Source organism: Pelophylax lessonae, assembly GCF_965119305.1.
Source record: "Pelophylax lessonae genome assembly, chromosome: 5".
Lineage (NCBI taxonomy): Eukaryota > Metazoa > Chordata > Amphibia > Anura > Ranidae > Pelophylax > Pelophylax lessonae.
In genome coordinates this window covers 426480164-426494645 of record NC_138772.1, presented here as the reverse complement: position 1 = coordinate 426494645, position 14482 = coordinate 426480164, and the positions used below count along the sequence as shown (strand labels likewise).

The following is a 14482-nucleotide window of genomic DNA, read 5'->3' as shown; positions in this document are numbered from 1 at the left end:
CACCGGATCCTTCCCCGGCCGACATTCTGGAGGCAATCAAGGCCTGTAAGGACACCCTCACTGCTAAAATGGACTATCTTGCCACTGACATAAGCCTGATCCGCCACGATCTTGATAAGTTCCGCTCTCGCGTGACGGAGGCGGAGGGGAGGATATCCCAGCTGGAAGACTCCACTCGTGCTGACTCCACGGAGCTCCGAGCCCTTCAGCTTCAGGTTAGAGCACTGCAAGATAAGGCGATAGACACCGAAAACCGTCTCCGTCGCAACAACATCTGCATCCTGGGCCTGCCGGAGCGGGTGGAGGGCTCCAAACCGGCGGAATTCGCTGAAGCGTTCCTCCCTTCGCTGCTAGGCCTCCCTGACATGCCGCCGACATTTGTGGTGGAGCGGGCACACAGGGTCCCCCCGACACCCCCAGTGCCGGGCGCCCCCCCCAGGCCCTTCCTCCTCCGCCTTCTCAATTACAGACATCGGGACCAAATCCTTGCTGCGGCCAGGGCCAAACAGGAGGTCTGCTATGAAAACACCAGGCTGATGTTTTTCCCTGACTACTCGCCAGAAGTTCAGGGCAAGAGACGCCAGTTCACCGACATCAGGAAGCGGCTAAGAGACAGGGGCCTGAAGTATAGCCTCCTCTATCCCAGTCGCCTGCGTGTCATAGACGGTGAACGGGCTCGGTTTTTTGACACCCCAGAGGCGGCGGCTGCTTGGCTGGATGTTCGCTGACGTGGATGACCGCTCGGCTGCTTGAGAATCTCCGCACTGTCGCAAGTATTGCCTGCACCTCTCCCCCTGCAGCCGAAGGCCCTTTTTCTTCTTAGTGCTCCCCCCCCCTCTCTGAGCCTTTTTCTTTTTTGTTTGCCTGGACCATCTCATTGCTGACTTTGCCTCACCTGGACTGCCTGTCGGTCTTCCCCCCATCTCTGACCCACATCTTCCTGCCCCGCTGCTCCTCCCCCCCTCTGTTGCCTTCTCCCCCCGGATGGATGTCCCTGCTTACTGGAGCTGCCCCCCTCCTTGTGCTGCTGATATCACATTGTCTGCTGACTTTTTTTTTTCCCCTCTCTGCACTGTTCGGACTGTGCTTTCCCGGTCCGGAAAGAGGTCTGGGCATCGTGCCTCTTTGATTTCTCCCCCCCTGGAGAGACTGCTCGGCAGGCTGCACGGTTAGCGGTCTGCTATATTTTTTCTGTTTTGGTTTTTGGGTCGAGATCGTCCCCCCGCCACCCCTGTGTTTTATGGGGTGCCCGGGGCACGATAGGGTGAGCCGTTTTGGCTCTAGGGTAACTGTTGTATGTTTTAATGTACATGCTTGTTTTTTCTTTTTTTGTTTTTCGGTTACGTGTTTTGCTAGTTGGTGCATTTCTTTCTGCTATGCTGTTGCTCACCAGATGGGTCTCCCAGCATGTGTGCGGGTTGGCCCTCTTCTGCCTATTATGCCTAGATATGGCGTCACTTAAATCCTCTAGCTTCTCCATCCTTTCGTGGAATGTCCGTGGTCTGAACAACAAATTTAAGCGGGCGCAATTATTTCAGTATGTTAAATCCCACAATCCCTCGATTCTTGTGCTACAGGAGACACATCTGGTGGGCGGCAAGCTACAGGCCCTCAAGAAGCCCTGGGTCCAAAGGGCCTTTCATGCATCCTACTCCTCCTATGCTAGGGGGGTGTCGGTCTTGGTGCGCAAGTCCTTGCCCCATGAGGTTGAGGCGGTTCACACAGACCCCATGGGCAGGTATGTCGTGCTGGTGCTCACCATGTGGAGGCAGCGGTACATTGTGGTGGGGATTTATGTACCCCCGCCTTTTAGGGCCGAAGTACTATATGATGTGTTAGATAAGGTTTCCCTCTACGCCCCTGCCAAATTGGTGATTGTCGGGGACTTCAATGCCATCCTCTCCCCCGACCTGGACAGGCCAGTTCCGCCCAAGGTATTCTCTCGTGACCTGCTTGACTGGGCGGAGGCGGCTGGGGTCCGGGAGGCCTGGCGCTGGAAGCACCCTGAGCAGAGGGAGTACTCCTGCTTCTCTGCTACGCACAAGACCTCCTCTAGGATTGACCTTGCCTTTGCCAGCCCGTCAGTCCTGTCTGAGGTGGAGGGGGTGGCATATCTCCCGAGTGGCCTGTCTGATCACAGTCCCTTGCTGCTACAGTTGCGATCTGGACTGACTCGCGATGGCTCTATGTGGCGCCTGGGAGCTCACTGGATAGATCAGCCGGACATCTCACAACAAGCCCCTCCTGTGTTGCGGGAATATTGGCGCATAAATGCTGGCACGTCCTCCCCTGCTGTGGTGTGGGATGCGTTCAAAGCATTCACTAGGGGTCATTATATCTCGTCCATTAAGGCGGTGCGCAGCCGGTTGACAGCTGACACGGTGGTGCTGGAGGAGGCGGCGGAGAGGGCCTCGGTCCGCTATGGGCAGGACCCCTCGGCAGCAAACTTTGAGGGGCACCAGGCCTCCCGTCGGGACCTCCAGCTCCATCTCTCGGAACTCACCAGGCTGTCCCTATATCGATCACGGCAATGTTCTTTTGAGCAGGGGGACCGGAATGGTCGCTTGTTGGCCCAACTCTCTCAACAGGATACCCCCTTAACGCTGGTGCCCGAGCTCATCTCCTCGGCGGGGGAGGCCCTCTCCTCTCCCGAGGCGATTCTGGCAGAATTCAGAGACTTTTATTCCCGCTTATACGCCACTACCCTCCCGCCGAGTCTCCTGCCAGGGGACCTGTGCCCTCTTCTCGATCCGATTGCTCTGGGATGGTTGTCTGATCATGAACGGTCCGGTCTGGTCCGGCCGATCACGGCGGAGGAAGTGAAAGTGGTGGTCCGCTCTATCCCCAGGGGGAAGGCTCCGGGCCCGGATGGGCTTCGGATAGAATTTTATCGGGCCCACCTGGATCTGCTGGCCCCACTACTGGCCGCACTCTTTAACGACTGTCTGGCGGAGGGGGCTCTCCCCCCCTCCATGGCGCAGGCTCACATAATCCTGATACATAAATCACCTAAAGACCCTAAATTGTGCGCCTCCTACCGGCCGATTGCCCTGCTTAACAATGATCTAAAAATCCTCACGAAGATACTGGCGGCTAGGCTTCAGCCCTTGCTCCCCTCCGTTGTCGACCAGGACCAGACCGGTTTCATGGCCCACCGATCCACAGACATCAACCTCCGTAGGCTTTTTACGAATTTACAGGCCAATCATACCAACTCTGGCTCCCGAGTCGTCGCCTCTCTCGACATCGAGAAGGCGTTCGACTCTGTGGAGTGGCTCTTCCTGTGGGAGGTGCTCCGGAGGATGGGTTTCCCGCTCCTGTTTATTCGATGGCTGCAGACCATCTATGCCTCCCCCGAGGCTGCCATCCGCCTCGGGGGACGACTGTCCTCGGTGTTTCGGCTGTCTCGGGGTACGCGGCAGGGCTGCCCTCTCTCCACGGCCCTTTTTGCCATCGCCATGGAGCCTGTGGCGGAGGCCCTTCGGGTCTCCCCGCATGTTAAAGGTCTTCGGGTGGCATGGCTGGAGGAGAGGGTAGCTCTGTATGCGGATGATCTCCTCTTGTTTCTGAATGACGCTGGCCCGTCCCTCGGTGGTGCCCTCAGGATCCTGAATGCTTTCTCCGATGTGACGGGACTCAGGGTGAACTGGTCCAAGTCTCTACTGTTGGCGATTGACCCTGAGGCCAGGAGAGACTGTGGGCCTGATGTTGCTCTTTAATGGGTAGATAGCTTCATGTACCTTGGGGTCCGAGTCTCGAGGAACCCTACCGATTTTATTGCCCTGAACTTGGACCCGGTTGTGGCCACACTCAGGGCCAAACTGAAGGCGTGGGAGAACCTCCCTCTTTCCCTGCTAGGCCGGATCAATTTGATCAAAATGAAACTCCTTCCTAAATTGACATACTTGTTTCAACACTCTCCGCAATGGATTCCAAAGTCCTTTTTCTCTGCGTTGAACAAGATGTTTTCTAGTTTCTTATGGGGCCCCCGCCCCCCCCGTTACAAATTCGCCACCCTTATGCGTCCCCTCTCCCAGGGAGGACTGGCTTTCCCCGACTGCCACAAGTATTTCCTGGCCTCTCAGCTGGTCACGGCTGTCTGGTGGTTGGCCCCGGAGGCTTCCAATTCCGCAGTAGTGGTGGAGGCTGCGGTGTTGGGTTCTACGGAGGCGCTGTCCCTTCTCTTGTTTCGTGGCCCCCGGGCCCCTTACGAACTGACTACCTCCATGCGCACAATGCTTCGGGCGTGGCGCCAGGGACTTCTTTTGGAGTCTTATCCGAACACCGCGTCCTCCCCGAGCGCCCCTCTGTGGAATAATCCCTCTCTGCCCCACCTGTACAGTCTCCCTGACCCGGTGCGATGGACCAAATTTAACATTAAGAAGGTCTCGGACCTTACGTCTGACCTCACCCTCCCGTCTTTCACGAGCCTAGTCTCGGATCGCAATGTCCCCCCCTCGCACTTCTTTCATTATTTACAGTTGTCCCACGCCTTCAGAGCCCAATTCCCCCTTGAGAGTTCTCAGCTGGTGCAGTCGGATCTGGAACGGGTCCTACGGTACGACTGCTCCGCTCGGGCGGTCTCGGTGCTACACCGCCATCTCCTCCGGGTCTCCTCTCCGGAGCTTCTGGGCCTCCACTCTCACTGGGCCCGGGACGTTCCGGACTTGGACTCGGTGGACTGGTTGCATATCTGGGATTCCCCATTCAAGATTCTGGTCTCCATGCGTGACCATTTGGTCCAATTCAAAATTGTGCACAGGGCTTACCTCACCCCACATCGTGTGCATCGGATCTATCCTGCGCAGTCCCTGGAGTGCTGGCGCTGTGGGGGTGTTCCGGGGGATTTTTTTCACATTTTTTGGACTTGCCCACAACTTTCAGCCTACTGGTCCCGTGTTTTTTCGGTGTCCTCCGCTCTTTTGCAGATGGACCTGGACCCTTCCCCCCGGCTTGGCCTCCTGGGACTGTTGGATGACTTGGTGCCTAGAGTGGCGGACCGCACCCTCCTAGGTCTCCTGCTTTTCTATGCCCAGAAGATTATTGCTTTACACTGGCGCAGGCGGGCTCCCCCCACGCTCCAGCATTGGAGGGAGCTGATAGATGGAGTTCTCCCACTATATCGAGACACATACGCACACAGGGGCTGTCCGAAAAAGCATGACCGTGTCTGGCAGCGGTGGCTGGAGGGTTCCTCGGCTGCCCTGCTGGCGTGCATGGAATAATGGCGGTCCACGGTTCGGTTGCCTCGTTTCCCTTGGTTTTGTTGTTTTCATGGCTGGGGTGGTTCCCCCCCCCCCCCTTTTTTTTTTTTTTTTTTTTTCCTCTCACTATGCTGACTGTGAACGCCATGTCTACCTGCGCTATTGATATGAGTGACAGCATTTTTGTTTATCCCTTCAGTGCCATGTAACTGATTGAATGCACCATTGTTGTTTTTGTAGTGTGTTGTTGTTTTTCTGTTTTATACCAATAAAAAGATTTAAAAAAAAAAAAAGAACGTGCGCAATTTTGTATATGCACCATAATACGCGGTATTGTGAGCCAAGCCTCACACATGAGTGCTTTAAAAACTGAAAATACTTTTTAGACGCCTTGACTGGAAAAAGATTGAGAAACACAGGTTTATACAGTGTATTTTAGACAGCACTTACTCTTGCTTGCTAGCTGTAGGAAAAGCAAAGAGTTAATACAGGAGGAAATCAATAAAGGAACAGCACAATAGTGTTCCAGAGGTAAGTTAACAACACTTTTAGAGGCAAACCCTATTGGGTAAAGACAGTTTAGCACTTCTGGGTCCATATCTAACTGCTATTCTACTTTATTTACCAACTGTATGTGCACTGAATTTTGTTGCGTTCACAGCTTATATTTTCAAGTTCACTTAACAGCTTTTTTTGGTTTATAGACCAGTTAAAAAGAATGCCCTAATCCTGACTTGTTTAAACATTCGAACAGCATTTTTGGAAACGGTTTCTTTTAGACATGGCAGATCCCTTTTATTTTTTAGCTCAAGGCCTTGTGGCTAAGGGTCTAAGGGTCAGCCCACACAAAACTGTGTGGCCTCTTTTTGACCTTTTGGATCAGAAGTTGCCTTGTAGCCATTGTTCAGGGCTCCCTGATCCCATGGAAGCATGGTACCATTAGATATGCTCCCCTAGCCCTAATGTGTATAAAGTGTTCTTCCCTTATGGGGCTGAGACAAAGAGGATGAATTTTTGGTTCCCAGTTCAGAGCTAGTTGCCTAAGTACTTCTATTGTTGCCACTGCCGAACATGCAAGACTGCTTACTTAATTGTGAAGTTAAAAGTACTTATTATTGAGAAGGAAGTTTCAGGTAGAGAATTCAAGAGAGTTTATATTGTTCAGCAAATGGAAAATGTGTGTACTGTAACTACTCCTTTTGCACCATAAAGATGACCTGTCTGAAGGTAATGTGGACAACTACAATGGAAAGGAGCTGACAAAAATGAATGAGAGACTATACCTAGTTGGTCAAAGTCTAGAGAGAAGTTTTAAGGCAAGGATAGCTGTGGGATAGAGTCAACTAGATCTGGGAACAGTCTTTAAAGGCAATTGCTAGGTTAACCCCCTCCCTTCACCGTGAGGCTTGGAGAGAGATGGTGCTGTCCAACAACTAGAGAGTTGTTAGTGGAGAATGGAAAAACAACTGCCCTAGCAATGCCTTGACCCTGACAAGCTGGAGGAATACTAATGGAGGAGAAAAGGGAAAAGGTTTAGTGGGATGTGCAGAGAACTTTTCCTCAGGAGAAATACAGGCTGCTCTGGAAAAAAGATGGTGTGGTTGTTTCAAGGATCACAATACGACAATACTTGAACAAAAATGAGCTGCATTGTCGAGTTGCCAGAAAGAAGCCTTTACTTTGCCAATGCCACAAAAAAGCCTGGTTATAATATGCCCAACAACACCTTGACATGTCTCACTGAGCTTTTTTGTGGCATTGGCACAGTAAAGGCATCTTTCTAGCAAATCAAACATGTAGCGCATTTTAGTTCAATTATTGTCCTATTGTGCTCCTTAAAACAACTATGTCATGTTTCCCCAGAGCAGCCTGTATTTCTCCTGAGGTTACCTCTGGGTTTTTCTTTGTATCATGAGCAATCCTTCTGGAAGTTGTGGCTGCAATCTTTCATGGACTACCTGACTTTGGCTTGGTTAAAGAGATCCCCGAACTTTCCACCTCTTAATAAGTGATTGAACAGTACTGTTTGGCATATTCAAGGCTTTAGATATCTTTTTATATCCTTTTCTATCTTTAGAAAGTTCCATTAGTTTGTTACACAGGTCTTTTGACAGTTCTTTTCTGCTCCCCATTGCTCAGTATCTAGCCTGCTCAGTGCATTCATGTGAAAGCTAACAAACTCATAGACCATTTATAGACAGATACTAATTGCAATTTAAAAAGGCACAGATATGGGTAATTAACATTTCATTGCCATTTAACCTGTTTGTGTCACCTTTTGTGTCTGTACCAAGCCAAACATTCCATGGTATGTAAACTTTTGATTAGGGCCATTTGGGTGATTTCTATTATCATTATGATTTAAAAAGGAGCCAAACTACAATGTGATAATAAATGGCTTTATTTGATCACTATCTTTAAATAAAGCACATTTTTTTTGGCATGATCAGTCATATTTTCAATATAAATGCCAATGATTTCTGCCAGGGTATGCAAACCTTTGAGCACAACTGTAATTAATGTTACATGTGTCTTGCAGCTCCAGCAGTTTTAAAAGCAAAATGAAGAGTGAGTGCGCTAACTTTTTGTAATACCCTTTTTTACACATTTTTTTAAAACAAAATGGAAAAAATGCCTTCACAAGCTTAGTGTAAATAAATGATTAGTAAGGCCCAGAAGACACCCTCAGCTTATGGAGAGCATTGATACTGTGGCCAACAGTGAGGCTTTCAATTGGATGACCCAGCTATACAAGGATTTTGCAGATAATAGTTGCCTGCTCCAAAGATGGAACCTGAGGTGTAAGCATTGCTGAGAGGTTTTCAGAACAGTCTCCTCTCACTAGTCATTCTGTAGCTATGGCAATGTGTTTTCAGGGGTAACCTAGCAGGCTGGGCATATAGGCTGTCTAAAGTAAATAATATGTTACCTGTCTCGCAGCAAAAGAAAACATTTCTGTGGCAGACTCATTTAAGAATTGCTTTCCAGAGTCACCAAGCTCTCCTTCCATGCTGATATAAATTACACCAGTGCTTCCTCCATCCATTGCATCTCCGGTGTGTACATTAACTGTATATTCTACCACTGGAAAAAAAATCAAATGCTCATGTGTAATGACTGCTGTTGTACTATTAATAAATCAAAGATCAACAGAGAGAACCTAAAATTACCTGGGAGAGGATCCTTGTCAGGAAACAGGGCTGGAAGCTCCATGCACTTATCTTCATTAGGCCGCATCCAGCAATCAAAATGGAGCCACATCTCCTGATGAGTCACTGTGTGCTTCAAATGTATGGAGGATAAATACCACGGAGTAGACATTTGTGTATGAGACCAGGAAACATGTACCTTACTGATGTCTTTTATTTGCTGTAGTTCTTCCTATGAAACAAAGTAATTATATTTATTAAGGCAGTTTTTAGGCAATTATCTAAACACTACGTCACACTTTTGTAAAACTGACTACACAACCATTTTACAAAGAAACAGCTTTAAACTGTATCTAAAGCCAAATGGTTTGTTTAAGTTTTGGATGAAGAAGGAAAAATGTTAAAACCTCTGTTGGGCTCTGTGTTCTAAAAATGTTCAGTCTCTCCATTCTCTCTACAGTATTTCTCTAAGTGACCACTGTCACCCAAAAAAAAAAAACGGAAAAAAAAAAAAAAATTTGAGTACCCACAGTTCCTCTCTGGCAGAGTAATTCCTAGGTGAAATCTCTTTCCAATTTGACAGTTTTGAGTGTGTCAATCTTCTGTCTTCAATAAAATCAATAAAAATCGGTTCTAATTCAAGTGAAAAATCTTGATCCAAAAATATATATATAAAAATTGTGTAAAAAAGTGTTCCTATAAAATATTGTGCAAGTGGGCAATAATGTGCAATAAGTAGAAATGCAGGATGGTTATCTTCAACAATAAAATCTAATATAAGAATATAATATAATATTGAGCAAACTAATAACTAAGTTCACTTGTATTAGGACATATTAGTTATTAGTTTGCTCAATATTATCTTCTTATATTAGATTTTATTGTTGAAGATAACCATCCTGCATTTCTACTTATTGCACATTATTGTCCACTTGCACAATATTTTATAGGAACACTTTTTTACACAATTTTTATATATATATTTTTGGTTCAAGATTTTTCACTTGAATTCGCGCCGATTTTTATTGATTTTATTGCATTTTATACAGTGGGGACACTGATTGGAATTTGGCAGCTTTTTCTTATTTGCGGATTTGCACTTTTTTGTGATTATCATTATTGTCACTTCACTCAAGGTTCTTGGGGTCAGATTTTCCTCCGGGTAGCGCATTGGTCCTCGCTATTTGAATTTTCTGTCTTCCCCTCAAGCGCTGAATGATTCCTTCCAACAACCTCCATGTCCCTACTGTGTCTTCAGTTTCAAAAGAGACTTCATCTAGGGTTTACTCTGCAGAGGGGTGGTGTTTAGCAGTGAAGAAAATAGCAGGAAAAGTCAGTATTTCTATGCTTCTTTGCAGGTATGGCATTTTTAAACAAACTTTGTGTAGCACCCTTTAGTTTAATGTGCTAGAAGTTTTGTTAGTGTAGATAAAAATTACCCTGGCTGAATCTGGGTCAGGGTGAATGACTCAGGGAGGCTTGATGACTCATCAGGCAGCACCTCTGGTACCTCCCCCTGCATGCTGGAACCTTGGAGAAGTTTCCAGAAAAATGGGAGGAGGGTAAGGAGGAGCTGCCTGAAGTATTAAGAAGGGCCGCATCCAAACCCAGCAAGTGGGCTGGCAGCTGGTAGTTGTAGGCCCCTCTTTTATACTCAGGGTCAGCCTAACAGTGGCAGGGGTGTCGGGTGGAAGATTGGAGATGGAGTGCTGAGGAGGATGTCGGAGGCCCTTGAGGGTGCCCTCTTGTCTGGGGGGGGGGGGGGAACCTCAGGCCTGGGGCTCAGGTTCTGGAGGGATCCTCTACAACACACAGAGGAGTCCTGTCCTGGATGCACAGGAGCAGGTGTGAGGACAGCGGGAGAGCGTCTGCACATTTCTAAGATCTCCAGGAGAAGTCAGCCAAGAAGGCTGGTGAGTTTGCAGTCTGGCAGGACTGTGGGAAGTAGCCAGGTTGGCTAGTGAAAGGGGCAGCTGCAGCCAGGCAGGCTGGCAGTGCTTGAAGAGGTGGTGCTGGGATCAGTAGCCACAAAGATGGAAGCTGGACACTGACTTTTGCTACACAACTAAGGAGCCCATGGTCACTGCCTGTAAAGGGCCTTTGCTTTATCTAAAAAGTCAGCTGTCAGCGCTTAAGTGGTCTGGAAAAAGCAGCATGCAATATGTGTAAATATACAAACACAAAAAGTACATAAAAATAAAAAAAGCTGCACTATATGAATAATAGTGATACTCTTCAACAAGTATACAAATGTGCATAAACAAAACTGATTTTTAAATCAAATAAAATAGATTACAATACATGGAATAAAAGTCAATAAGTGTAAAAAAAATAGGTCCAGTGTTATTACTCCACAATTTCAGTGAGTCACCATCTGTGTGTTGCCTCCATCCACTATAAGAAGTGCACACTCACCAGAACCAGTTGCTGACTAAGTTATAGGACAGTAAAAGCGCATTCTGTATTCAACGGTCTTCCTTATGAAGATACATATGCTACTCTATGGATACTCTATGGATGTGGTAGATCTTCCAACCTCGCAGGTGAAGTTATTGAGCAGTTTCCCTGATGACTTCACCTGTGAGGTTGGAAGACCTACCACATCCATAGAGTATCCGATGTATCCTCATAAGGAAGACCATTGAATACTGAATGCGCGTTTACTGTCCTATAACTTAGACAGCAACTGGTTCTGGTGAGTGTGCACTTCTAATTGGTGGAGGCAACACACAGAGGGTGATTCACTGAAATTGTGGAGTAATAACACTGGAACTATTTCATTTACACTTATAGACTTTTATTCACTTCATTGTGATCTATTTTATTTGATTTAAAACTCAGTTTTGTTTATGCACATTATTTTTTTCTTTTTGAGGAGCATCACTATTATTCATACACCTTTGCTTTATCTGATTGTTGCTTTTTTGTCAGATCAACTAACAGTGTGCCAGCTGGATCTGTGATTTTTTTTTTTTATGCAAGCAAGTTAGGTGCTGGAGGAAGCCGAGGAGTGTGTATATAGACTTTGTATATAGTTGAAGTGTCCCTGAAGAGTTATTTGAAGTCAAGTGGGCATCCCATAATAATCCCATCCCTATGCAGGTTTGATACCGCTAATAAACAAACAAAAACAAAGTTGTTGACTGCTTTCCTGATTCAAGTGTGCTGTGGAAATTGGGTGTGCCTGGCTGTGTAGGATAGGGGATCCCTATTCACTAGCGGCTCCTACGGGGGGATGTGCTACATTTGAGTAAGTGATAGAGTTGCTTTAACAGCTGGGAACCTATCAATATACCAATGTGAAAGATAGGATAAGAGGGTGAAGCAGAAAAATATCTCACTTTGTACATAAATTGATAATATTTATGAGGTGTCTGCAATGCATTTCTTACTGGGCAGCTGACAGTAAGGCAAGAAACATATTTGGGGTTAGGATATGTTTCACTTTATATACAAGACTGAAACATTATTATTATGCGGTTACCTTGGTCTGCAGTGTGTTTTCAGGAACTGTTATTTCCACTTGCTCTTTCTTTTCATTGCCATAAAACCAAAGAGAAAAGCGATTCAAATTCTCTGAACTCTGGAATCCAGAGCCAGCAATATCAATTACCCACAAACCTCCGAAGTCTGCAACAGGTTTGGGTCTCACTGCTAGTCTTTTGCCTTTTACAGGGAAATAAAAAAAAGAAGAAAAGAACTGACGGCGAGTAAGAAAACCATAGAATATTTATTTGACATATCACAGGTTAAAGCGTCTTGCACTAATAGGTAACTATGGCAACAGATTTGTAACACTGTCTTGAGCAAATCAATCCTTTTTTTTCTTTGGCTGAGTAAAAGCTATTAATGCGCCTATTTTACCATCTTCAACGTTTTTTTTTCTATTGTTGGTAAGGGCAAACGGAATTGAAATATATTCCAAGACTCAAACTGCATTTTGATTCACACGTAAGACATACCTATTGCGTGCAGCTTGCAGACGGTCTCACACAGTCCCAGGTGACTGTCTAACCAGTTCCATAATGGGAAAACCCACTCGGTAGGAGAATCTTGAGATTCTTTGACTGTGACCATCTTCAGATATATTCCTGCTCCATAACCTTCCCTGTCATGTCCAATTACCACCTTCCGCAGCTGCCCCAGAGACACAGCTTCCAATATAAAACAGTCAGTCTAAGGAGAAAAGAAACAAGCATATCTTCTAGCAAGACCAAGAAAAAACAACAGACACTTCCTTTATCCTATAACAACAAAATGAATATTGTTTCGCACATAAGGGTGCCATTTTGTAACTTAAAGTGTATCTAATTTCAAAAACTAAAATGTAATATATTTTAGTGTACAAGTCTTTAGATGAAGTGGCTGCGTTAATTTTTTTTTCACCTGTTAATTCTGTAAAAAAAAAAAAAAACACATTTCCTGTCCCTGCTCTACTATATCTATAGAAGGGACCATGGTTGTCACACAAGCCTGACTTCAAACATGTCTTCCTCTCCTCAGTATAGTGGTTGATGAGATTATTCATTTTCAAAGAAAGGTAACATTGTTTTTGCATTATTAAATGGTATAAAAATAGGAGATACAGCGCTACTCAATACAACTATCAAATCATGTGCAAATTATGCAATAAGGTGCATATGTACCTTATTGGATAATTTGCACATGATTTGATAGTTGTATTGAGTAGCGCTGTATCTCGCTATTTTTATACTATTTATTAATGTATGTGTGGTGATCAGCATATTTTGTTATAGCTGCTGCTTATACACAGGTTTACACTATTATTTGATTGTTGCGCTGATTTACCCACTATCTTGTTTTTGCATTGTTTTTTCATCTCGACGGAAGAAGTACTTTTTTCTGTACTTGCTGAAAATGCTTAAATGAATTTAATTTAAATGAATGCAGCTACAACATTTAGGCTGCAATACTCTACATTTTTTTTCTGGAATTAGATAGATCTTAATGAGTGAGGCACCGTTCACATCAGGCGTTTTGTGATCTCGGCCAGAATCGCTTCGATTCTGCCCACTTTCCCAAATCACATGCACCACACATGTTCAGGGGCCATTAATTTTAATGGCACCTAAACGCTGTGCAGTTTTGCCACGATTGTCATGTGATAAATTGCACAGCAGACGCAGGAAACTGCAACAGGCAAAGTTTGTCACCCAAAAAGGAGCAGGAGCTTATTTTAGGTGACAAGCTTCATGCTTGGAGGTTTGCTGCAACTGCCACGTGATTTATCATGGCACAACAACACCATGTTCAGGTGCCATTGGAAATAATGGCATCTGAACACGTTGCGGTTTGCCAATATTACAGTGCGATTTTGGATCACGAGCAGAATCTCAGCAATTCTGCCTGAGGTCATAAAATGCGAAATGTGAATGGGGCCTGAGGCTGCATTCACATTTTGCATTTTGTAAATGCGAGCAAAATCGAGATTCATTTTTGCGTGTTTATGTACGTTTTCGCGTCATATGCATAGGGCAGCCTATTGATTTTACTGGGCTGTCCTACATATGACAAACATGGCAAATTAGCTCATGCACCTTTTTTAAACGTTGAGCTTTGTTTTTCAACCACATGTTTTTTTTTTTTACGCATTTGACAAGCATTATTTTGCCCCATTTGGGGTGCCATTAACAATGAATACCAACTCAAGCATGACAAGCATTTTTTGTGTGTCTCGTAATTGTGCGTGAAATTCAACAATTTATGCACAATCATGAAATGCTAAAGTGTGAATGCAGCCTAAGAATTGGGGCACATAAACACAAATTGCCACCTATCCAGTCTGAGTGTCTCAGCTCTTTTACCAACCTGTGTAATGCTAGCCACAGAAACTATAGTGGTAGTCAAATATTTTTATTTATTAGGATGGTATACTTCAATTTTATACATAATTTTTTAGGGCAGATAAGGCTTTAATTTAGTAGCAGATTTGGATACATGGGTTTGTTTTTTTTTTTGATCACGCAAACATGAGGAGGGTTAAGAAAGAAATGGGGATCTGGCTTTCTTCCAGTGAAGGCCAACAACTGTTTTGCATGCATCTAAGTCCTGCTGAAGCATGGATGAACCCAAAAAAGGTTATTGAATAATGAGTTGCTGTGAGTACTG

The 14482-nt window shown here is 45.5% G+C and overlaps 1 protein-coding gene across 1 annotated transcript in view; it reads right to left on the bottom strand.

Moving 5' to 3' along the window:
- LOC309556825 (lipoxygenase homology domain-containing protein 1-like) overlaps positions 1-14482 on the bottom strand; it is a gene marked incomplete at its 5' end in the record, with an annotated part of 436205 nt that overhangs the window by 146162 nt on the left and 275561 nt on the right. The window contains 4 exons of the mRNA XM_082259345.1: positions 8134-8288; positions 8375-8585; positions 11838-12019; positions 12316-12529. Of these exons, the coding sequence (XP_082115471.1) occupies positions 8134-8288; positions 8375-8585; positions 11838-12019; positions 12316-12529 (762 nt within the window). The remainder of the gene's footprint in view (positions 1-8133; positions 8289-8374; positions 8586-11837; positions 12020-12315; positions 12530-14482) is intronic.